The following is a 15,548-nucleotide window of genomic DNA, read 5'->3' as shown; positions in this document are numbered from 1 at the left end:
ACCGCATCGCGTCTTGTCAAAACCTAGCGCGCAGCAATGCGGTAGCGCGAGGCCGAGCAGGGGGGAGGGGGGTCGGAACCCCCCCCCTCCCCCTGCGAGGCCGAGACGGGCCGCGTCATCGCATGCGGAGGCGAGTCCGTCACATCCGTGACCCCACTATCTATCTTAGGGATGTGACTCTCGGTGCGTGCGGTGGGGGTGGAAACAGAATAACCGCATCGCGTCCTGTCAAAACCTAGCGCACAGCAATGCGGTAGAGCGAGGGCGAGCCGCATGTGTATTTTGTGTGTATTTGAATTTTGAACTTCTATATTGTTTTTCAGTTGTGCATTTTAGTTAGACTAGCAAAAATGCTTGTGCGTTGCATCGGGAGAAAAGAATTTATCACACCGCGTAAGCATAGCCTATTACACGAGTAATTCTTTAATTTATGACCCACATCAACTATTCTCAACATGAAGAATTATGCTTTTAGCCAGACCATCTTTGCAAAATGGCTAAGAAATATTCGCATTGTTTAGTTCGCGGCTTTGCTATTTTATTCCCTCCTGCACTGTGCTCTCCACTCACGATGATGGCATACTTTTTGCCCGGTGTTAATGCGAGGCATATGTAGGACCGGGAATCTATTAGGTTAACTATTGTGACCAGCTTGCTTCAAAAATAAAAAACTATTGTGACCAGTTTATTAACCAAGAACCGAAAACATGGATAGTTAATTTTCTAACTTGGGACATTTTTCCCATGGATATGTAACAATCTTCTCAAAATCTAGAACAGTTTTATCCTAAACCTATTTTTTTTTTCTTAAACCTAGAACATTGTCCTACCTAATCTTAATTTATACAAAGACTGCAAGTCTTGTAGGTAGAATCCTAAATTTGCAAATTAGAATAAAAATGAGGCATTCTAGTCAGCATGCATCTAATTAGATAGTATCGGATGTAATGTAATAGTGGAGGAGTCACATTCCCTCCCCTTGACCAACCTGATTATTTTCTTTATTGGTATAAGATTTCTCTTAAACCTTATAACTTATTTAAAATTACTTCATTATGAATTAGGTGTTATGCCGACCACATAAAAAACTAACCTAGAAGCTACAGCAAAAATTACTCCATGATGGAGTCTCTGAATCGCAATAATGGAGCTTTACAGATTGTGTTACATCTAACTTGAACAGCGGCGACGACTAATGGATCCCTTACAAACAACAGGAAATCAGGAGTAAATAGCATAAAACTACTAGTTTACAGGCTTTGGTTACAAAAAACTACCACTTTTTAATTTTTCTCAGAAAGCTACCGAACGCGCGGTCCGCTGTTTCAAAAAACCCAAACCCGCGGTGACTAGCGATTTAACCCGTTCCCTGACGGACCGGGCCCATCTGTCAACCCACGTGGCCACGCGCGCTCACGGCGCGGCCGTTAACGGCCGTTAGCCGACCCGGGTCCGGTCGGAACCAAAATGGGCGGTCAGCCACACACTCTCTCACTCCCCCTCCTCTCCCCCGCGGTGTCCTAGGTGGGCGATGGCGGCGGCGCAGCCAAATGTCGTCGGCGGCGAGCTATTGAGGCAAGGCGGCACCGGCCAGGAGGGCGGTGGACACTCAGAGGTGGACAAATGGCTAGGCAGCTCGAGCTTCCCGGCGCAGCGGTCGCAGCAGCCATCACCGCCCGCAGCTCATGTGGATCCGGCGAGCTCAGATCCGGAAGTCCGCGCGGCTAGGGCAGTGGCGAAGCGCATCCACACTGATCCAGCAAGCGGCCACCATTGGGCGTCGTCCTTTGGTGGAGTGAGGTAAGCACTGGTCAATGTTTCTGGGTCCTTTAGTTAAAATTTCCGTGTGCTTTAGTTCAAATTAGAACTAGGGTTAGTAATTGTTTGTTCTTGGCATGCTACTGTAGAAGAAAGTGCATTTGGTTAGTTCATTTGGTCAGTGCATAGATGTTCTTGATATCTGAAGAAAGTTCAGTAATGTTCAGTGACTTAAAAAGTAATTGTTTGTCAATTTAATCCTACAGCTTAGATGATGAGATTTGGGACTTGAGGCTACATTTTCAAGGAATAGATAATATGGAGAAAAAGTATTCAGTTTCCTCAGATATCAGTTATCTGACCATATTAGCATTGGTTGAGTTGGAGGGCTATGGTATGAATGCATTTCTGACTTATGTAAAGGAAGAGGGAAAGGGGCTGGAGGGTGTGGAGGCCCTGGATAGTGAGGAGGCATTAGAGGAAATGCTTGACTTATTTGTTGATAAGAAGGTACTGAACATCAGTGTCAGAAAAGCTACTGATCCAAGCCCAGCTGATGAGGAACAGATCCCCATTGATCATGTTGGTGAACCTGTTGTTTACAGAGTTTCACAAGAAGGTGTTCTGTACCCTGCCTCTAATGCTAGCTTGCCATCTTTAACCCCTGATGAGCCCTACATGAACACACAGCAAAGCAGCAATTTGAACAAGGGGAAAACAGTTGTGGAAGAAGAAGATGTAGAAGAAGAAGCAGATGAAGAAGAAGAAGATGTACCAGAGGAAGAAGATGAAGTTGAAGATGACAAATCATCTTCAGATTTTGAGTTCTTTAGGGGTGATTACAGAGGGCAGAAAATTTCTTACAAAGCTTGGTGTAGGGGTGAAGATGAGGCTGGCACTGATACTGCAGAGCACTATTGTGCAGCTAACTCAGAACCTTCTGAGTTTTGGGAGGAAGGACCAATAGTTTCTGAAGATGAAGAAGTAGTGGATCCTGCTGCTGTAACTACAAAAGCAGCCAAAAAGCTTAAGCCAGTTAGAAAACCTGGCCCAACTAGCAAGTCTCACAGTGAGCCTGAGCACAACAAGTTTGAAGATTATGTCCCTGAAGCTGATGAGTACTGTTTTCCAGGTGATTTTGGCATAAGTGATGAAGAGGATGCACCAAGGCTGCCATCTGGAAGAAAGAGTAGGAAGAAGCAGAAGAAGGAGAGGAGATGGTATGATCCAAAAAGGCCTGATGCACATGAGCAGTTTTCAATGCATTTGTGCTTTGAAAATGTAGTTGAGTTCAGAGAAGCACTTAGAAATTTTCATGTGAGGACTCTTAGGAATTTTGAGTATCACAGAAATGAACCAACTAGGGTTATTGCTTGGTGCTCTGAGAGAAAACATGGTTGTGAGTTTTACATAGTTGCCTCCAAGATAGCTCATGAGGCAACTTTCAGTATCAAGAAGATGAACCTGGATCACACTTGTGGAGCAAGTGGAGAGAACACAAAGGTGACAGTCAATTGGGTTGCTAAGGTTTGTGAGGATAGAGTCAGATCCAACCCTGGAGCTGGTGTTGACACAATTATGTCATACACAAAGAAGAAGTTTGGTGTGCATGTGCCTAAAAGCTTGGCATATAGGGCAAGGAAGCAAGCAGTTGAGGTTGTGCAAGGAGATCACAAACTCCAGTATCACAGAATAAGGGACTACCTGCAGTGTGTGCTAGATACTAACCCTGGCAGTAGGTGCATAGTAACAACACATGAGGACCCACTTAACCCAGCTCCTACCCCAAGGTTTCACTATATGTTTTACTGCTTGTTTGCATGCAAGGAGGGTTTTCTGAATGGATGCAGGCCATTTATAGGTAAGTATTCAGAAATTTATATGATTTTTAAACATTGATGTACTTAGGCACTCATGTTATCATGTTAGCAGGTCTGGATGGTTGCTTCATCAAGCTAAGCACTGGTCAGCAGATATTGGCAGCTACAGGGAGGGATGGCAACAATAACATCTTCCCAATAGCTTTTGGTGTTGTTGATAAGGAAGAGACAGACAGTTGGACATGGTTTCTCACACAGTTGAGAACAATCATTGAAACTGGCAATAAGTTTGGCAAATACACAATTATGTCTGACAGGCAGAAGGTATTTTTCTGAACCTAGTGTTTACATTTGCCATGAGTAAAATGTTATTCAGTAGTAACACTTAAGATTACACTACATTGAACAGGGATTGTTGAATGCAATAGATGATGTATTCCATGACTCTCCACAAAGGTTTTGTCTTAGACATATTTATGCCAATTTTCAATCTGCTGGTTTCAGAGGAGAGGAACTTAAGAAACATTTAGATCAGGCTGCCTATTCCTTTACCAAACATGGACATGATTTAGGCATGGAGAATTTGAAAAAAGAAATTTTAGAAGCTTGGCAGTGGTTGTCACAGATATCAGAGCATACATGGGCTAGGTATAAAATGGACACTGTATGCAAAACAGACCTGTTAGTAAACAACCTTAGTGAGGTTTTCAATAGAATGGTATTGGATGTTAGGAAGAAACCAATCAGGACTATGTTAGAGGGCATAAGAACAAAGCTGATGATTAAGTTTCAAAAGATCAGAGAGAAGACAGAGACATGCAGATGGGAAATCACACCTACTTATTCAGAGATTTTAGAAGAGGGGAAGAAGTGGGCTAAATATTGTGAAGCATACATGGCAGGGCCAGGAATATGGCAAGTCACTAGTAGCTCTGAAAACACATATTGTGTTAATTTGAACAATGAGACCTGTGACTGTAGGAGGTGGGACATGACAGCTGTCCCCTGTAGTCATGCCATTGCTGCAATGCAGAAAGTGAAGATACACCCTGAAGACTATGTTTCTGCTTTCTTCAAGAAACCCATGTATTGTGAAACATATAAGCACATAATATTCCCTGTGCCAGGTCCTGACCATTGGCCTCATACACCTGGTGATGATATTTCTCCTTTAGAGAAAAGAAAGGTAAAAAACAAACTGCCAGGAGGAAAGGCCTGTTTGAGGTGCCAGCTAAAAAGGATACTTCTAGGATTGGTACAGTGACATGCAGCAACTGCAAGAAGCAAGGGCACAGGATCAACAATTGTGGTGTCCCTTTGAAACCTAAGTTCCAGATGAGGCTGAACAAGCACCAGGTATGTCCATTCATTCCATTGTTACATTCATTGCATTGTTACATTCATTTCATTTGTAGGAAAATAGTTCTAACTAATATTGTTGTGTAGGAAAATAGAGCAAACTACTCTGAGGCTGGTTCTTCAATGGCTGCAACTGCAGAAAGGCCACCAAGGGTACCTGCTGCCTCTGCACCTGCACCAACTCCTCCTCCAATAACAAGTGTGTCAACATAGACAGCTTCTAGGTCAAGGAAAAGGGCAGCTCCAGCTACAACAGCAGTACCACCACCTCTCAAGAAGAGCAGGCCCAACACCTCTTCTTCAACACTAGTACCACCTCCCAAGAAGAAGAACACAACTATTTCTGGCAATGGATTAAGGTCTTCTCCAGCAAAGAACACAAGGTCATCAAGGTCTTCTCCAGCAAAGAACACCAGGTCAACTGCTGCCAATAGAGCTAGCAATGGATCTTTCATTGCTCCTAGACAATCTGCTACAAGTGCTGTGCAGGATGGGTCAAAGAGGGTCAGGAAGCCATCTGGGAGGCTGAAAGATTACTTTTATGCAAGTGGTAACTAGCTAAAGTGGTTGAACTACTCTGTATGCAAGTGCACTGTTTGATTTGGTTTGTCATAACACTGCCTCACTAAGTACTTGATGCTGCACTGTTTGATTTGGTTTGTAATATAGTACTTTATGTGGATTCTGCACTTGTCTGCAACTTCAATTCATCTGCAACTTTTATCTATATGTGGATTCAACACTTGATAAATTGATGGTGCTGCTGACCAAGTGCATTATAAGATACTGAGATATACATAACTGACCAAATGCATACATTTATTCAGAAACATCCAAATGTTACATAGATAGAAAGATAGTCTCATAGATTACATCCAAATCTCACAAATACTACCAAAACTATCTCTCAAATTGACTTACAGATAGCTAGAAAGATAGATTACATCCAAATCTCACAAATATCAGTCATAGCGCTCAAAGAAACGGACCCACATGGCCCTAGTTGCTGGATGAGGAGCCATGACTGCCCTCATCCTTGCCCACCTAATTATCTCCATGAATGACCTTCCCCTGCCGCTAGTGAAAACCAGCTCTAGTTCTTCATCATTGCACTTCTCCAGTACCTTGTCGGAGAGTCGGCGGTTGAACTCCTCTTGCTGCTCATCCTGGGCCGCCTCTAGTGCCCTCTGCCTGCGCCTCCTCCTCCTCCTCTGTGCTGCTGCTGCTGTCCTAACCTCCACAGCCTCCCCTCTTCCTTTGTGACATCTCCCATGTCAGGATCCATCTGTGGTTTTCTTTTGGGTGGCGGCTGGTCAAGTAACTGGGAAAGGGTGGGGGTGGGGAGGGGTTTATATTGACAGATGGATGGGGTTGGGTTTAGCAGGCCTAGGGTTGCATTTGGTCAAAGACTAGTGGGCCAATAAGCCCAAATACCCACAGAAATAATATTAGTAGGCTAACAAATAACATATAAAAGATATAAGATCAAGTTGAACACTTAATAGCATACATTCTACATTTCCACAACTTAGTAGCATAAGAGATCCATTTCCACTACTTAATAGAAGATCCATTACAACTTAACAACATAGGAAATAAGGTTCTTGCACTAGGTTAAACTTCACATTCCCCCAAAATGTACACCCATAATCACTTGCAGTCATGCCAGGCCACATCCTTATATAAAGGCCTTTGGATGTACTTACTTCACCAAGATCAAGCTTCAAGACTCAAGGATGGCCTTGATTTGCTCTAACTTCTCCTTGCTGCCATACCCTTCTTTCAGCAGCTCAGCAACAACAAGCTCAAGCTTTGCCTTCTCCTTCTTAAGAACATCTCTGTCAACTTCAACAGCCTTCATAGCCTTCCTGGTGTTCTTGATGATATCAGCTTGGCTCTGCAAAATGCACCTCTGCTCTTTTGCAAGTTTGAGCTTTTCCATCTGCACCTCCAACATAGCTTTCTCCTCTAGCTCCTTCTTCTTCTTCTCAAGTTCTTCCTCCTCCACTTGTTTCTGGTACACCTTCTTGTCCACCCTACCATCCTGCCAATCAAACATCTTGGATACATCATCAACAAGCTTGGTGTACTCAATGCAAAGCTTGTCATTTTCAGTCCTAAGCTTGGCCAACTCCCTTTCATGTTCACTCTTAAGCCTGGCCAACTCCTTCTCAAACTTCTCCTTGTCCTATACCCTTCCAAAGTTCTGCTCATGGAACATCTCCCATAGTTTGCACAAACATCTCTGAAGAACAGTTGGCCAAGGCCCATCAACCCACTCTACAACACCACAATTCACACCATTTTCCTGCATTTGTAAATGTGATAAGACTATGGCCCCACTCTACAACCTACTTGATAAACTTGAGATTTTCTAACTATGAATAACATAAATGAGATATGATAAGTTATTACAATGCCATGATTAAGTTACCAAAGTGACAAAAATACATATGTGACTGTCATATCAAACAAAATGCTGCATCATATCAAACATCACTGAACATCCATAACAGAAAACTTAATGGGCATCTAACCTGGACTGGGCAGCCATAGAAACGCCTTCCTGTTACAGGCCCTTCAAAAGCAACACGCTTAATAGGCCTCAGTTGGTGCAGAATGCACTTGGGATGAGCAAGCTCAAGTTGGCCACAGAAAAGGGGCTCCACAGTGGTGTCTGGTTCCTCCTGCAACCATAATAACCAACAACCACTGGTTTCAATCTCCACTCAATACCAGAATCAACAAGCACTGTTCTTTAAACCTGGTCACTAAAAAATCTCCAAATCAGCATGAACCCTAACACTGTACAGAGATGAACCCTAGGTTACCTCAATCCTACAATCAAACCCCACCCTCACTAATTAAGAACAGTATCACACACACAACAACACTACACTCAGCAACATCCATGGCTGTAGCCTAGGGCTACTAGCACCTAACCCTAACCCTAACCCTAGGTGGCAAAGAACTTACCATAAGTCCCATGTCCATGCTGACAACCTCGCACTCCTCCTCCGAGCTGGTTTCCTCGTCGTTCCAGGAAGGCATTGCGGCAAGGAGGTCGACGGCCACCGGCCTCGAAGACGACGAGCGGCGGCGAGCTCGTACTGGAGCAGGGGAGTGAGAGCAGGGGAGTGAGCGAGCGAGCACGAGAGAGTGTGCGAGCGGGTGCGCCCGACCGACCGAGCAGGTTATTTACCCCAGTTCCGACCGGGCCGGTCGGCTAACGGCCGTTAACGGCCGCGCCGTGAGCGCGCGTGGCCACGTGGGCTGACAGATGGGCCCGGTCCGTCAGAAAACGGGTTAAATCGCTAGTCACCGCGGGTTTGGGTTTTTTGAAACAGCGGACCGCGCGTTCGGTAGCTTTCTGAGAAAAATTAAAAAGTGGTAGTTTTTTGGAACCAAAGCCTGTAAACTAGTAGTTTTATGCTATTTACTCGGAAATCAGAGATCTCAGATCTGACGAGGTGTGAATCCTGACGATGTAGCCTGAAATTAAATCACAAGCATATGGAAAAAGGATCACTAAACATCATGAGCTATTAAAAGTGTACGAGGAGAAAATCTGAAAATAGCAGTCAATTATTTTATAGAACTTACACTTGTTCTTCGGAACAAATGGTAACACTCATGATGTCATATTAGAGCTTATTCAGGGCATCTTTTTTACTAAAGGGAGTACTATGTTTCAGCAAAGTTGTCAAACTATGTCTACACATTTAGCATACTATTATCTCTGTCATCTCAACCTACACAGTTCTGCACCTTGTTAAAATCCTAACCGTCAAAATTTATGCCATAACAATATCTAGGACTTGGATGTTAATGACTAAAAAGCAGTTTTGCTAAGTCCCCAGTGGTGCTGTACTAAGAATATGGTGGAGTGCTTGAATCCATCATCAGCATCGACGATCAAAGTCGGACACTGGTCACCAGTCACGCACTGCCTCCGACACTGAAAGTGGTGAGGATAAGCAGGCCAGACACGAAGTTTGCGGCTGTGGCCATGAGGGCGACGATCCTGTGCCCATGGTGCAGTGCCGACCTACAGAACACTCACACGACCTTGCCGCATCCAGCGGAGAGGGAGCACCGGTAGCGGCTTGTAGGGGATAGACGTGCTCGTGGCCGGGGATCACCGGGGAAAGCATTGGTTGGAGGTGCGTGTCGCGCCCGTCGCTTATAGGAAGGAATGTACATGAAAAACTTTTGCTGCCGCTGAAGAATCATATGAATCAACCTACATGCCTTCACGTGAAGTGAGCAGGTTGCATCAACAAGAGAGAAATCAGATCAATAAGAGTACTAAACAAGGTGGCAGTGATCAAGAACGGAATTGATCATCTCACCTTGACGCAATAGCTTGGTTCAGAACTTCAGATTGGTGGCACTTCTGTAGGTAGCCGAGTCGATCCCGTGAAACCAACCTGAATGACCAAGGCACAAGAGAAAAACAGAGAGACTAAATAAGGACAGCCGTCCATCCAAAACTGAATCTCTGCGTGACAAAACTGAATCTCTGCGTGAGCGTTCTTACCATGTCATGTTCGCCGGCTCGGAAGGGGATTCAGTTTCATCTGCAGCGGCATGGCCCTCCCTGGGGAGAAGCACGCGTCCGCGCCGTTCAGGCGATGGCGGCCGGGGCTGCACCCAGGAACCGATAGTAAGGTTAACTGAATGGGAGAGTGCCTCCCTGGATCTTCGCGTCCCCGAGCAGGAGCTCTGCGCCCGTGCCCGATCCAGTGCCGCCAGAGAACCAACCATCGCCGCGCCTCCCTATTCCTTTCTCCTTCCCTTCTGTGCTCTCTCCATCCCTCTCAACTCACTCTTTGCTCTCTCGGAATCATCTAACTGCAAAAATCTTCTAAATGTGTAAACATGGTGATACTCCTAGGCTATTGGATTAGCCAGAAAAGTTAAGGCATTCGAATATTTGACAGCTCAGACCTCACAAGGCGAAAACTGCTGCTAGTGAAATGCAGTGGAGACTGGAGACAGATCAATGCCCAGTGGAAGGCATGAATGAAGCTGCAAAATCAACCGAGACTGATGCTGTCATCTGGTAAATCAACTTAGAGCACAAATGCTCAAGTGCGCAATAATCTAAGAACACTAATATATGCTGCTGTCTTTCAGAGTGTGACTAGTAAGTTTTTCAGAGCATAAAGATGGGATTTCTACACGCAATTGGATAACATCACAAAAGCCAACCTAATTGAGCTGAGCACCCATGTCATTCAGATCAAGGAGCACTGTCTAATCGAGTAGGAAACAAAATGCTAGGGTGCTAATTCTATTCCCTAATTAGCATGAGGATTGAGTTGATTTAATTACCAGCGGATCTTTAATATTGCTAAGCAGCTCCTCCGCCGCCGCCGGGGCTCCATTTGTGCAGGCCGTCGCAGCTCAGGGTGGCGCGCGCGAATTGCTGTTGGACGCTCTTCCAAGCGGCCGTCCTCTTCCTCACCGTCCGTATTCTGGCCCTCCTCGCCGCTGCCTTGGCCTCGGCCACCAGGGACCGGTACTGGCGCACCCTCCACGCGAGAATCCGGCGCTTCTCCGGCCTCTGGACCACGACGTGCGCATCGTCGCCGCTGCCGCCGCCGTGCCTCCTTTTGGCGCCCGGATCCCTGCCCGCATGGCCTCCGCCGGAGTCGATGTCCATGTCGGCTGCGGTGCTCGGCTCGGCGTGGTCCGTGGGGCTGTCCCGCCCGCCGGCCGCTCCGCCTCTCTCATTGCCATGTCGAGGGCGAGCAGGCGCTTGGCGGAGCCGACGACGACCGCCCCCACTGGTGCGCGGAGGAGGATGGATCCATGTGCCCAGCCACTGTAAAAAGGACCGCGGGTTGAATATACCAAACAACAGGGATTTTTGTGCAAAAACGAAACGTTTTGTTAGATCCACTTGAAATTGGACTGCGGGTTGAATACAGAAAACAGTAGTTTTTTTTGAAAAACTACCGCAACGGTGAACCCCACGGACTCAACTCGTGCTTTATTATTATTATTATAGGGAGAGATATGGACTTCATCTGTTTTTGTATTTGAACTTTTTCTTTTTGTTTCTTAGTGTTTATTTATTCATATGCCTTTACTTCGCTGATTAGTGTACTTAACTTTTGTTCTTTATTTTTTGAACTTCTTTCTCTTGTTTGTAGGTGCTTATTTGTGTATATATTTTTCTTCCCTTGGTAGAATACTTGACCTTTCTGTTTGCCATCAATTTTTGGTTTTACGGATACCAGCAGTGTTGTTTTGTGATCTTATCTTTTAAAAATAGATGCATTCAAATGGTGCATTCATTTATCAAAAGAAGCATTTACTTTTTTAGTTGTTGGGGGAGGGTAAAATTGTAATTTTTTCGACGCTGCAACACCCACGACAGAGAGGCATTAAGTGTCCATCTCTCTCGCCACCACCTGTCAGAACCCCCCCTGTCGCTCGTTCACTTCCCCCTCTCCGTCGCCCCGCTGCCTTCGTCCCCTCCAACTCCCATCGATTTCTCTGCCGCTGTCCCCTGCCCTCGTGAGTGGAGTAACCGGCGCACGCCCCCGCTCCTATTTCTGGCCCACCCCCCGCTCTCCCTCCCTTAGCCCGCTCTGTTTTGCTCTGAAGTGAGGGCGGCAACTGCCTGCGCGGTTCCAAGGTGCGCGTGGCATCGTGGGGAGTGGAAGAACCGCCGCGGATTCGTGCGTGCGGGGGTCGTTTGGAGAGGTACAAATGTTGCCTCCCCCTAATGCTTGCTCTTAGTTTCGCCAGATCTATCGAGGCATGTCTGTTTCTTCTGTGTGCTCTCGCGTCCGCCTCCTACCCCTTCTTCTGATGGTTGGGTGGGAGATTAGGTAGGGTTCTTGTGCGTGTGGTGGGTGGATTCCATTCCCCCGTGGTCAGTTTTGTCTGTGAGATGCTTGTGTGTGCTATTTCTCCCGTCATACTTGTGTGGATTTCATTTCCCCTTTGGTGATTTCAGTAGTCAAATGCATGCAAGAGAGGGTGTGGTGTGATGGTTGATGCTGGATCTGATGTATCTAATTGCATTAGTGCTGTTGATTTCGAAGTCTAGATTGTGTCTATCACATGCTAGTTAGTTTATGGATACTTTTTTTGTTGTGCTTGCCTAGATGTGCTACTGTTCATCTTTTCATACTTGTTGGTATGTTCTAGTTATTTCATCCTAGGGTTTGATTTAGTTGCTTTTTGTATTTGTTGTATGATTTTCTACTTGCTATATGCAATCTATCCCCTGTTTTTAGTAGGTTGTTCTAGTGTTTGGAGTTCCATTCATCAAGGGGGTTGTGTTGTCATGGCTTCAAAAGCTTCTCCTGGTATTTTAATGTAGTTGGATCTTGTATTTTAAATAGCAGTTTTCTTATATATGTCTGTCCATATCTTCACTTAGTTGTCTTGTTGGACTGCCGGTTCTTAACAGTGTGAACTTCTAACAAAGGTCATGTCTATGGATTTTACCCTTAGTTTAAGTTAGTAGAGTGTTGCTTAATTTTTATTTGATGAATTGCTAGTGAACTATCTCACCAAGTGTTGTTGGACTTCCCAAATGTTTCATATTTATAGTGTATATCTTTTGTTTTTGTGTGTGTGTGATCATTTTCATGGTATTGATATTTAGTTTGCATGTGAAATAGTATTTCTGCTCATGCTACAACTTTTTTATGTGCTACTTGCTTGGGTCACATAGTTGAACTTCTGTTTTTAATTATTGCTTGTTTGTAATGAAATTTGGTTGAACTTCTGTTCTACGCATTTGTTTTACTGCTTTGTTATATATTGTTGAACTTCTGGACATTCCTCTTATATGTAGTAACCCCTCTAGTGTAGATTGTTCTATATTTAGTATGTAAATTGTAGATTGTTCATTGTGTTTACTGCTTTGTTCGGTATTGTTGAACTTCTGGGTATTGTACATTGGTGTAAAAGTAGAACTCCCTTTGGTGTAGGATTATAGATTAGAACTCAACTGCCTTTTTACTTGCATTTTTTGTAGTTGGTGATGAATTGAATAGTCCTGAAAAAATGCCTGCGGTCAAGATGGAGCTTCATAAGTTAATATTGATGCTCCAATATCTGATGCTGCTAAATCACCATTATTCCTTTGACTTTGATTGCTGAGGTTGCTCCCAGCCTTGAGAATAATTCAAGCCTCGAGGATCTTGCTTCTGCAACTCTTGCTTCACCTAGTATGTGCAACTCATTTTCTTTTTATTTTAAATTCTCGAGCCATGTTTTTTTAACTTGTTCCCGTCGGGTGTTTTTGTTTTGTTCCTGACTTTTTTTATTTTTTGCTTTGCTTTTTTGTGTTCTTGCAGATGTGTCCACAGAGGAGGAAGCTGTGAACACCATCAACGATGTTCAATCTGAGTTGGGTTTATCAGAAAACACTGCTGCTGCTGAGCAGGGGGCTCCTTCAGTCGAAGGTTGTGATTCCGTTCTGAATCCTCTGTGCTCTCTTCAGATGTCAGAGATGCAGTCGCAGTCTGTTGATGGCACCGAACTTGTCACGCAACCTGAGGATGTGCCTCTTCAGCTTCTTTTCGAGGACGAACGCAAGAGGAAGAAGTAAGAAGATTTTGACAAGAAGATGGCGGCCCGCCTTCAGAAAGGTTCTGATGTTCTTAAATCTGTTGATGTTGCTGAGCTCACGGTTGGGCATTGCTCTGTTGCCGAGGAAGACATGCCGTGTGGCACTGATGGCATGGTTGTCCCTGTTAAGAAGAAAATCAAGAAGACCGCAGCGAGGAAGCATTTAGTTGGTGAAGTTACTCCTCGGAGGAGCCCACGTGTTTCAAGGGCTGCAGAACATGCTGAAGTGGAAGGGCTAGCCCTCGGTGGTACACCACGCCGTAGTCCTCGTGTGCTTGCCACTGCGGCGCCTACACCTTCTCCGCTTGGTGCTGGTGCATCTGGTAAGGGGAAGAAATGCAGCGTTAAGTGCAAGGTTGCACCTGAAAAGGTTAACAAGGGTGTCAAGAAGCGTTCTCGTGTTAATCCAGAGGACAAGGATGATGCTGATTTTAACACTGATGACGAGGATGACGATGATGATGCTGCTGCCGCTAATCAGGTATGAATCTCTCATGTTTACTGCTTTTGAGAGAATTTGTAGATTTGTTGTAGTTTTTGTGTTTGTAGCACTGCCTTGGCGTACATAGCTGACCTTCTGCTTCATATAGACGCATAAATTAGCTGAACTGCTTGGCTTATATGGTGTTACTGCCTTTGTGTACATAGGTGGACTTCTGGATATATACATGAATAAATTAGCTTAACTTGTTGGTATACATGTTTTATTACTGCCTTGGTGTACATGGTTGAACTTCTGCTATGTAAATTTCTAATATTTTTAAAGCATGTTAACTTCTGGCCATACATGGTTGTACTGCCTATGTAGACATAGTTGGACTTCTGAAATACATGTCTTATTACTGCCTTGGTGTACATTGTGGGCGTCCTTGCAACGGGGGTGCCCAGACTTGCCTGCCTGCAGCCCATGGCGTGGCTCCACCAACGGCCTGGTACGGCCCATCTTCTGTAGCAACCACTCAAGACCCTCGCGAGGGGCCAAGCCTCGCGAGGCGGATGACACCAAGACCTCCCTGGGGGCGGCCTCACTAGGCTGGCTCCCGAGGAGCGGAGATATCTATGCAAGGGGCACCTCGCGAGGTTCATGTGACGTGAGCCATGACGACCAAGGCTAGGCGGGCGCCAGCGGGCGCAGTATACTAGTTTCCTCTTTGATGCTAAAGAGGCAGGCACAGGCGAGGAGTCCCGAGGCATCAGGCAAAGGTTTCCATATCGGTGCAACGAGACCAAGACCAGCAGGACGGAGGTCATCGCAGAGCCCATAGCTGCATCACCACCAGAGCCTTCGGCAGGCGAAGACCACCTTTTGTCAGGATAGCTTGTACTAGTTGTCTCCCTTCAAATTGGCCGTTGTGGGAACCCTTCCCTCCTACATTTGGGAAGAGGACCATGGCCTCTATAAATATGACTAGCCACCACCATAGGAAGGGGACGGATCATTCAGACCACCCTCACACGCACCAGCTCACCAAGCTCAAGGACACCTCTCCTCAGGAGGCTGTTCGTCCATTGTACTTGTTCATCCTCAGCCCGCGAGGCAATCCACCACCACCACCACACTGGAGTAGGGTATTACATCGCAACGGTGGCCCGAACTAGTATAAACCTCTGTGTCTCGTGTTCTTTGGGTTCGTCGAGCTAGGCCGTGTGATCGTTGAGCGGGCGAGCTAGGGAGAGAGAGTTCTTCGTGTGCACCCCAAAGTTCGAACCTCAAGGGTTTGCCGGAACCCACAATCCGACATTTGGCGCCCCAGGTAGGGGTGCACTGAAGCCTTTCTTCCATCGATCGATGCACCACTGCTCCGCGGCATACATGGCTGACGCTCGCCGAGCTCGCGCTGAGCGTCGGGCCGCCCTTGCAACTCGCGTCGCTCAGACGGTGCCCGTTGGTGGACCTGCCCGCCGTTCTCCATCGCTCGCAGCCAACGCCGCCACCGGCCCGGTAGGGAACGAGCAGCAAGCTTCATCGTTGCACCCCTTTGTGCGGCGGGACAGATGCACTGCCACCCC

The 15,548-nt window shown here is 45.9% G+C and overlaps 2 protein-coding genes across 2 annotated transcripts; both read right to left on the bottom strand.

Moving 5' to 3' along the window:
* Positions 1 to 6,254: 6,254 nt before the first annotated feature.
* Positions 6,255 to 8,386, bottom strand: LOC123144445 (uncharacterized). Its single transcript, XM_044563589.1, has 3 exons — positions 7,914 to 8,386; positions 7,475 to 7,624; positions 6,255 to 7,245 (listed from the first exon to the last, which is right to left on the bottom strand). The coding sequence occupies exons 1-3, from the start codon at positions 7,986 to 7,988 to the stop codon at positions 7,126 to 7,128; spliced, it is 345 nt and encodes a 114-aa protein (XP_044419524.1). The 5' UTR covers positions 7,989 to 8,386; the 3' UTR covers positions 6,255 to 7,125.
* A 170-nt stretch (positions 8,387 to 8,556) lies between these two features.
* Positions 8,557 to 9,972, bottom strand: LOC123144444 (uncharacterized). The gene is made up of 4 exons (XM_044563588.1): positions 9,888 to 9,972; positions 9,478 to 9,791; positions 9,290 to 9,367; positions 8,557 to 9,180 (listed from the first exon to the last, which is right to left on the bottom strand). The coding sequence occupies exons 2-4, from the start codon at positions 9,702 to 9,704 to the stop codon at positions 8,997 to 8,999; spliced, it is 489 nt and encodes a 162-aa protein (XP_044419523.1). The 5' UTR covers positions 9,705 to 9,791; positions 9,888 to 9,972; the 3' UTR covers positions 8,557 to 8,996.
* Between the last annotated feature and the right edge of the window lie 5,576 nt (positions 9,973 to 15,548).

Source organism: Triticum aestivum, chromosome 6D (assembly GCF_018294505.1).
Source record: "Triticum aestivum cultivar Chinese Spring chromosome 6D, IWGSC CS RefSeq v2.1, whole genome shotgun sequence".
In the NCBI taxonomy this organism is placed as follows: Eukaryota; Viridiplantae; Streptophyta; class Magnoliopsida; order Poales; family Poaceae; genus Triticum; species Triticum aestivum.
This window is presented reverse-complemented; position numbering and strand designations above follow the sequence as displayed.

Excerpts from the sequence above, each read along its gene's own strand:
- LOC123144445 (XM_044563589.1), bottom strand. The coding sequence starts at position 7,988 with ATGCCTTCCTGGAACGACGAGGAAACCAGCTCGGAGGAGGAGTGCGAG. Across the intron at positions 7,625-7,913 it reads GCATGGACATGGGACTTATG|GAGGAACCAGACACCACTGT; the intron begins GTAAGTTCTTTG and ends TTATGGTTGCAG. Across the intron at positions 7,246-7,474 it reads TCTATGGCTGCCCAGTCCAG|GAAAATGGTGTGAATTGTGG; the intron begins GTTAGATGCCCA and ends TTACAAATGCAG.
- LOC123144444 (XM_044563588.1), bottom strand. The coding sequence starts at position 9,704 with ATGGTTGGTTCTCTGGCGGCACTGGATCGGGCACGGGCGCAGAGCTCC. Across the intron at positions 9,368-9,477 it reads GAGCCGGCGAACATGACATG|GTTGGTTTCACGGGATCGAC; the intron begins GTAAGAACGCTC and ends TTGGTCATTCAG. Across the intron at positions 9,181-9,289 it reads AACCAAGCTATTGCGTCAAG|GTTGATTCATATGATTCTTC; the intron begins GTGAGATGATCA and ends GAAGGCATGTAG.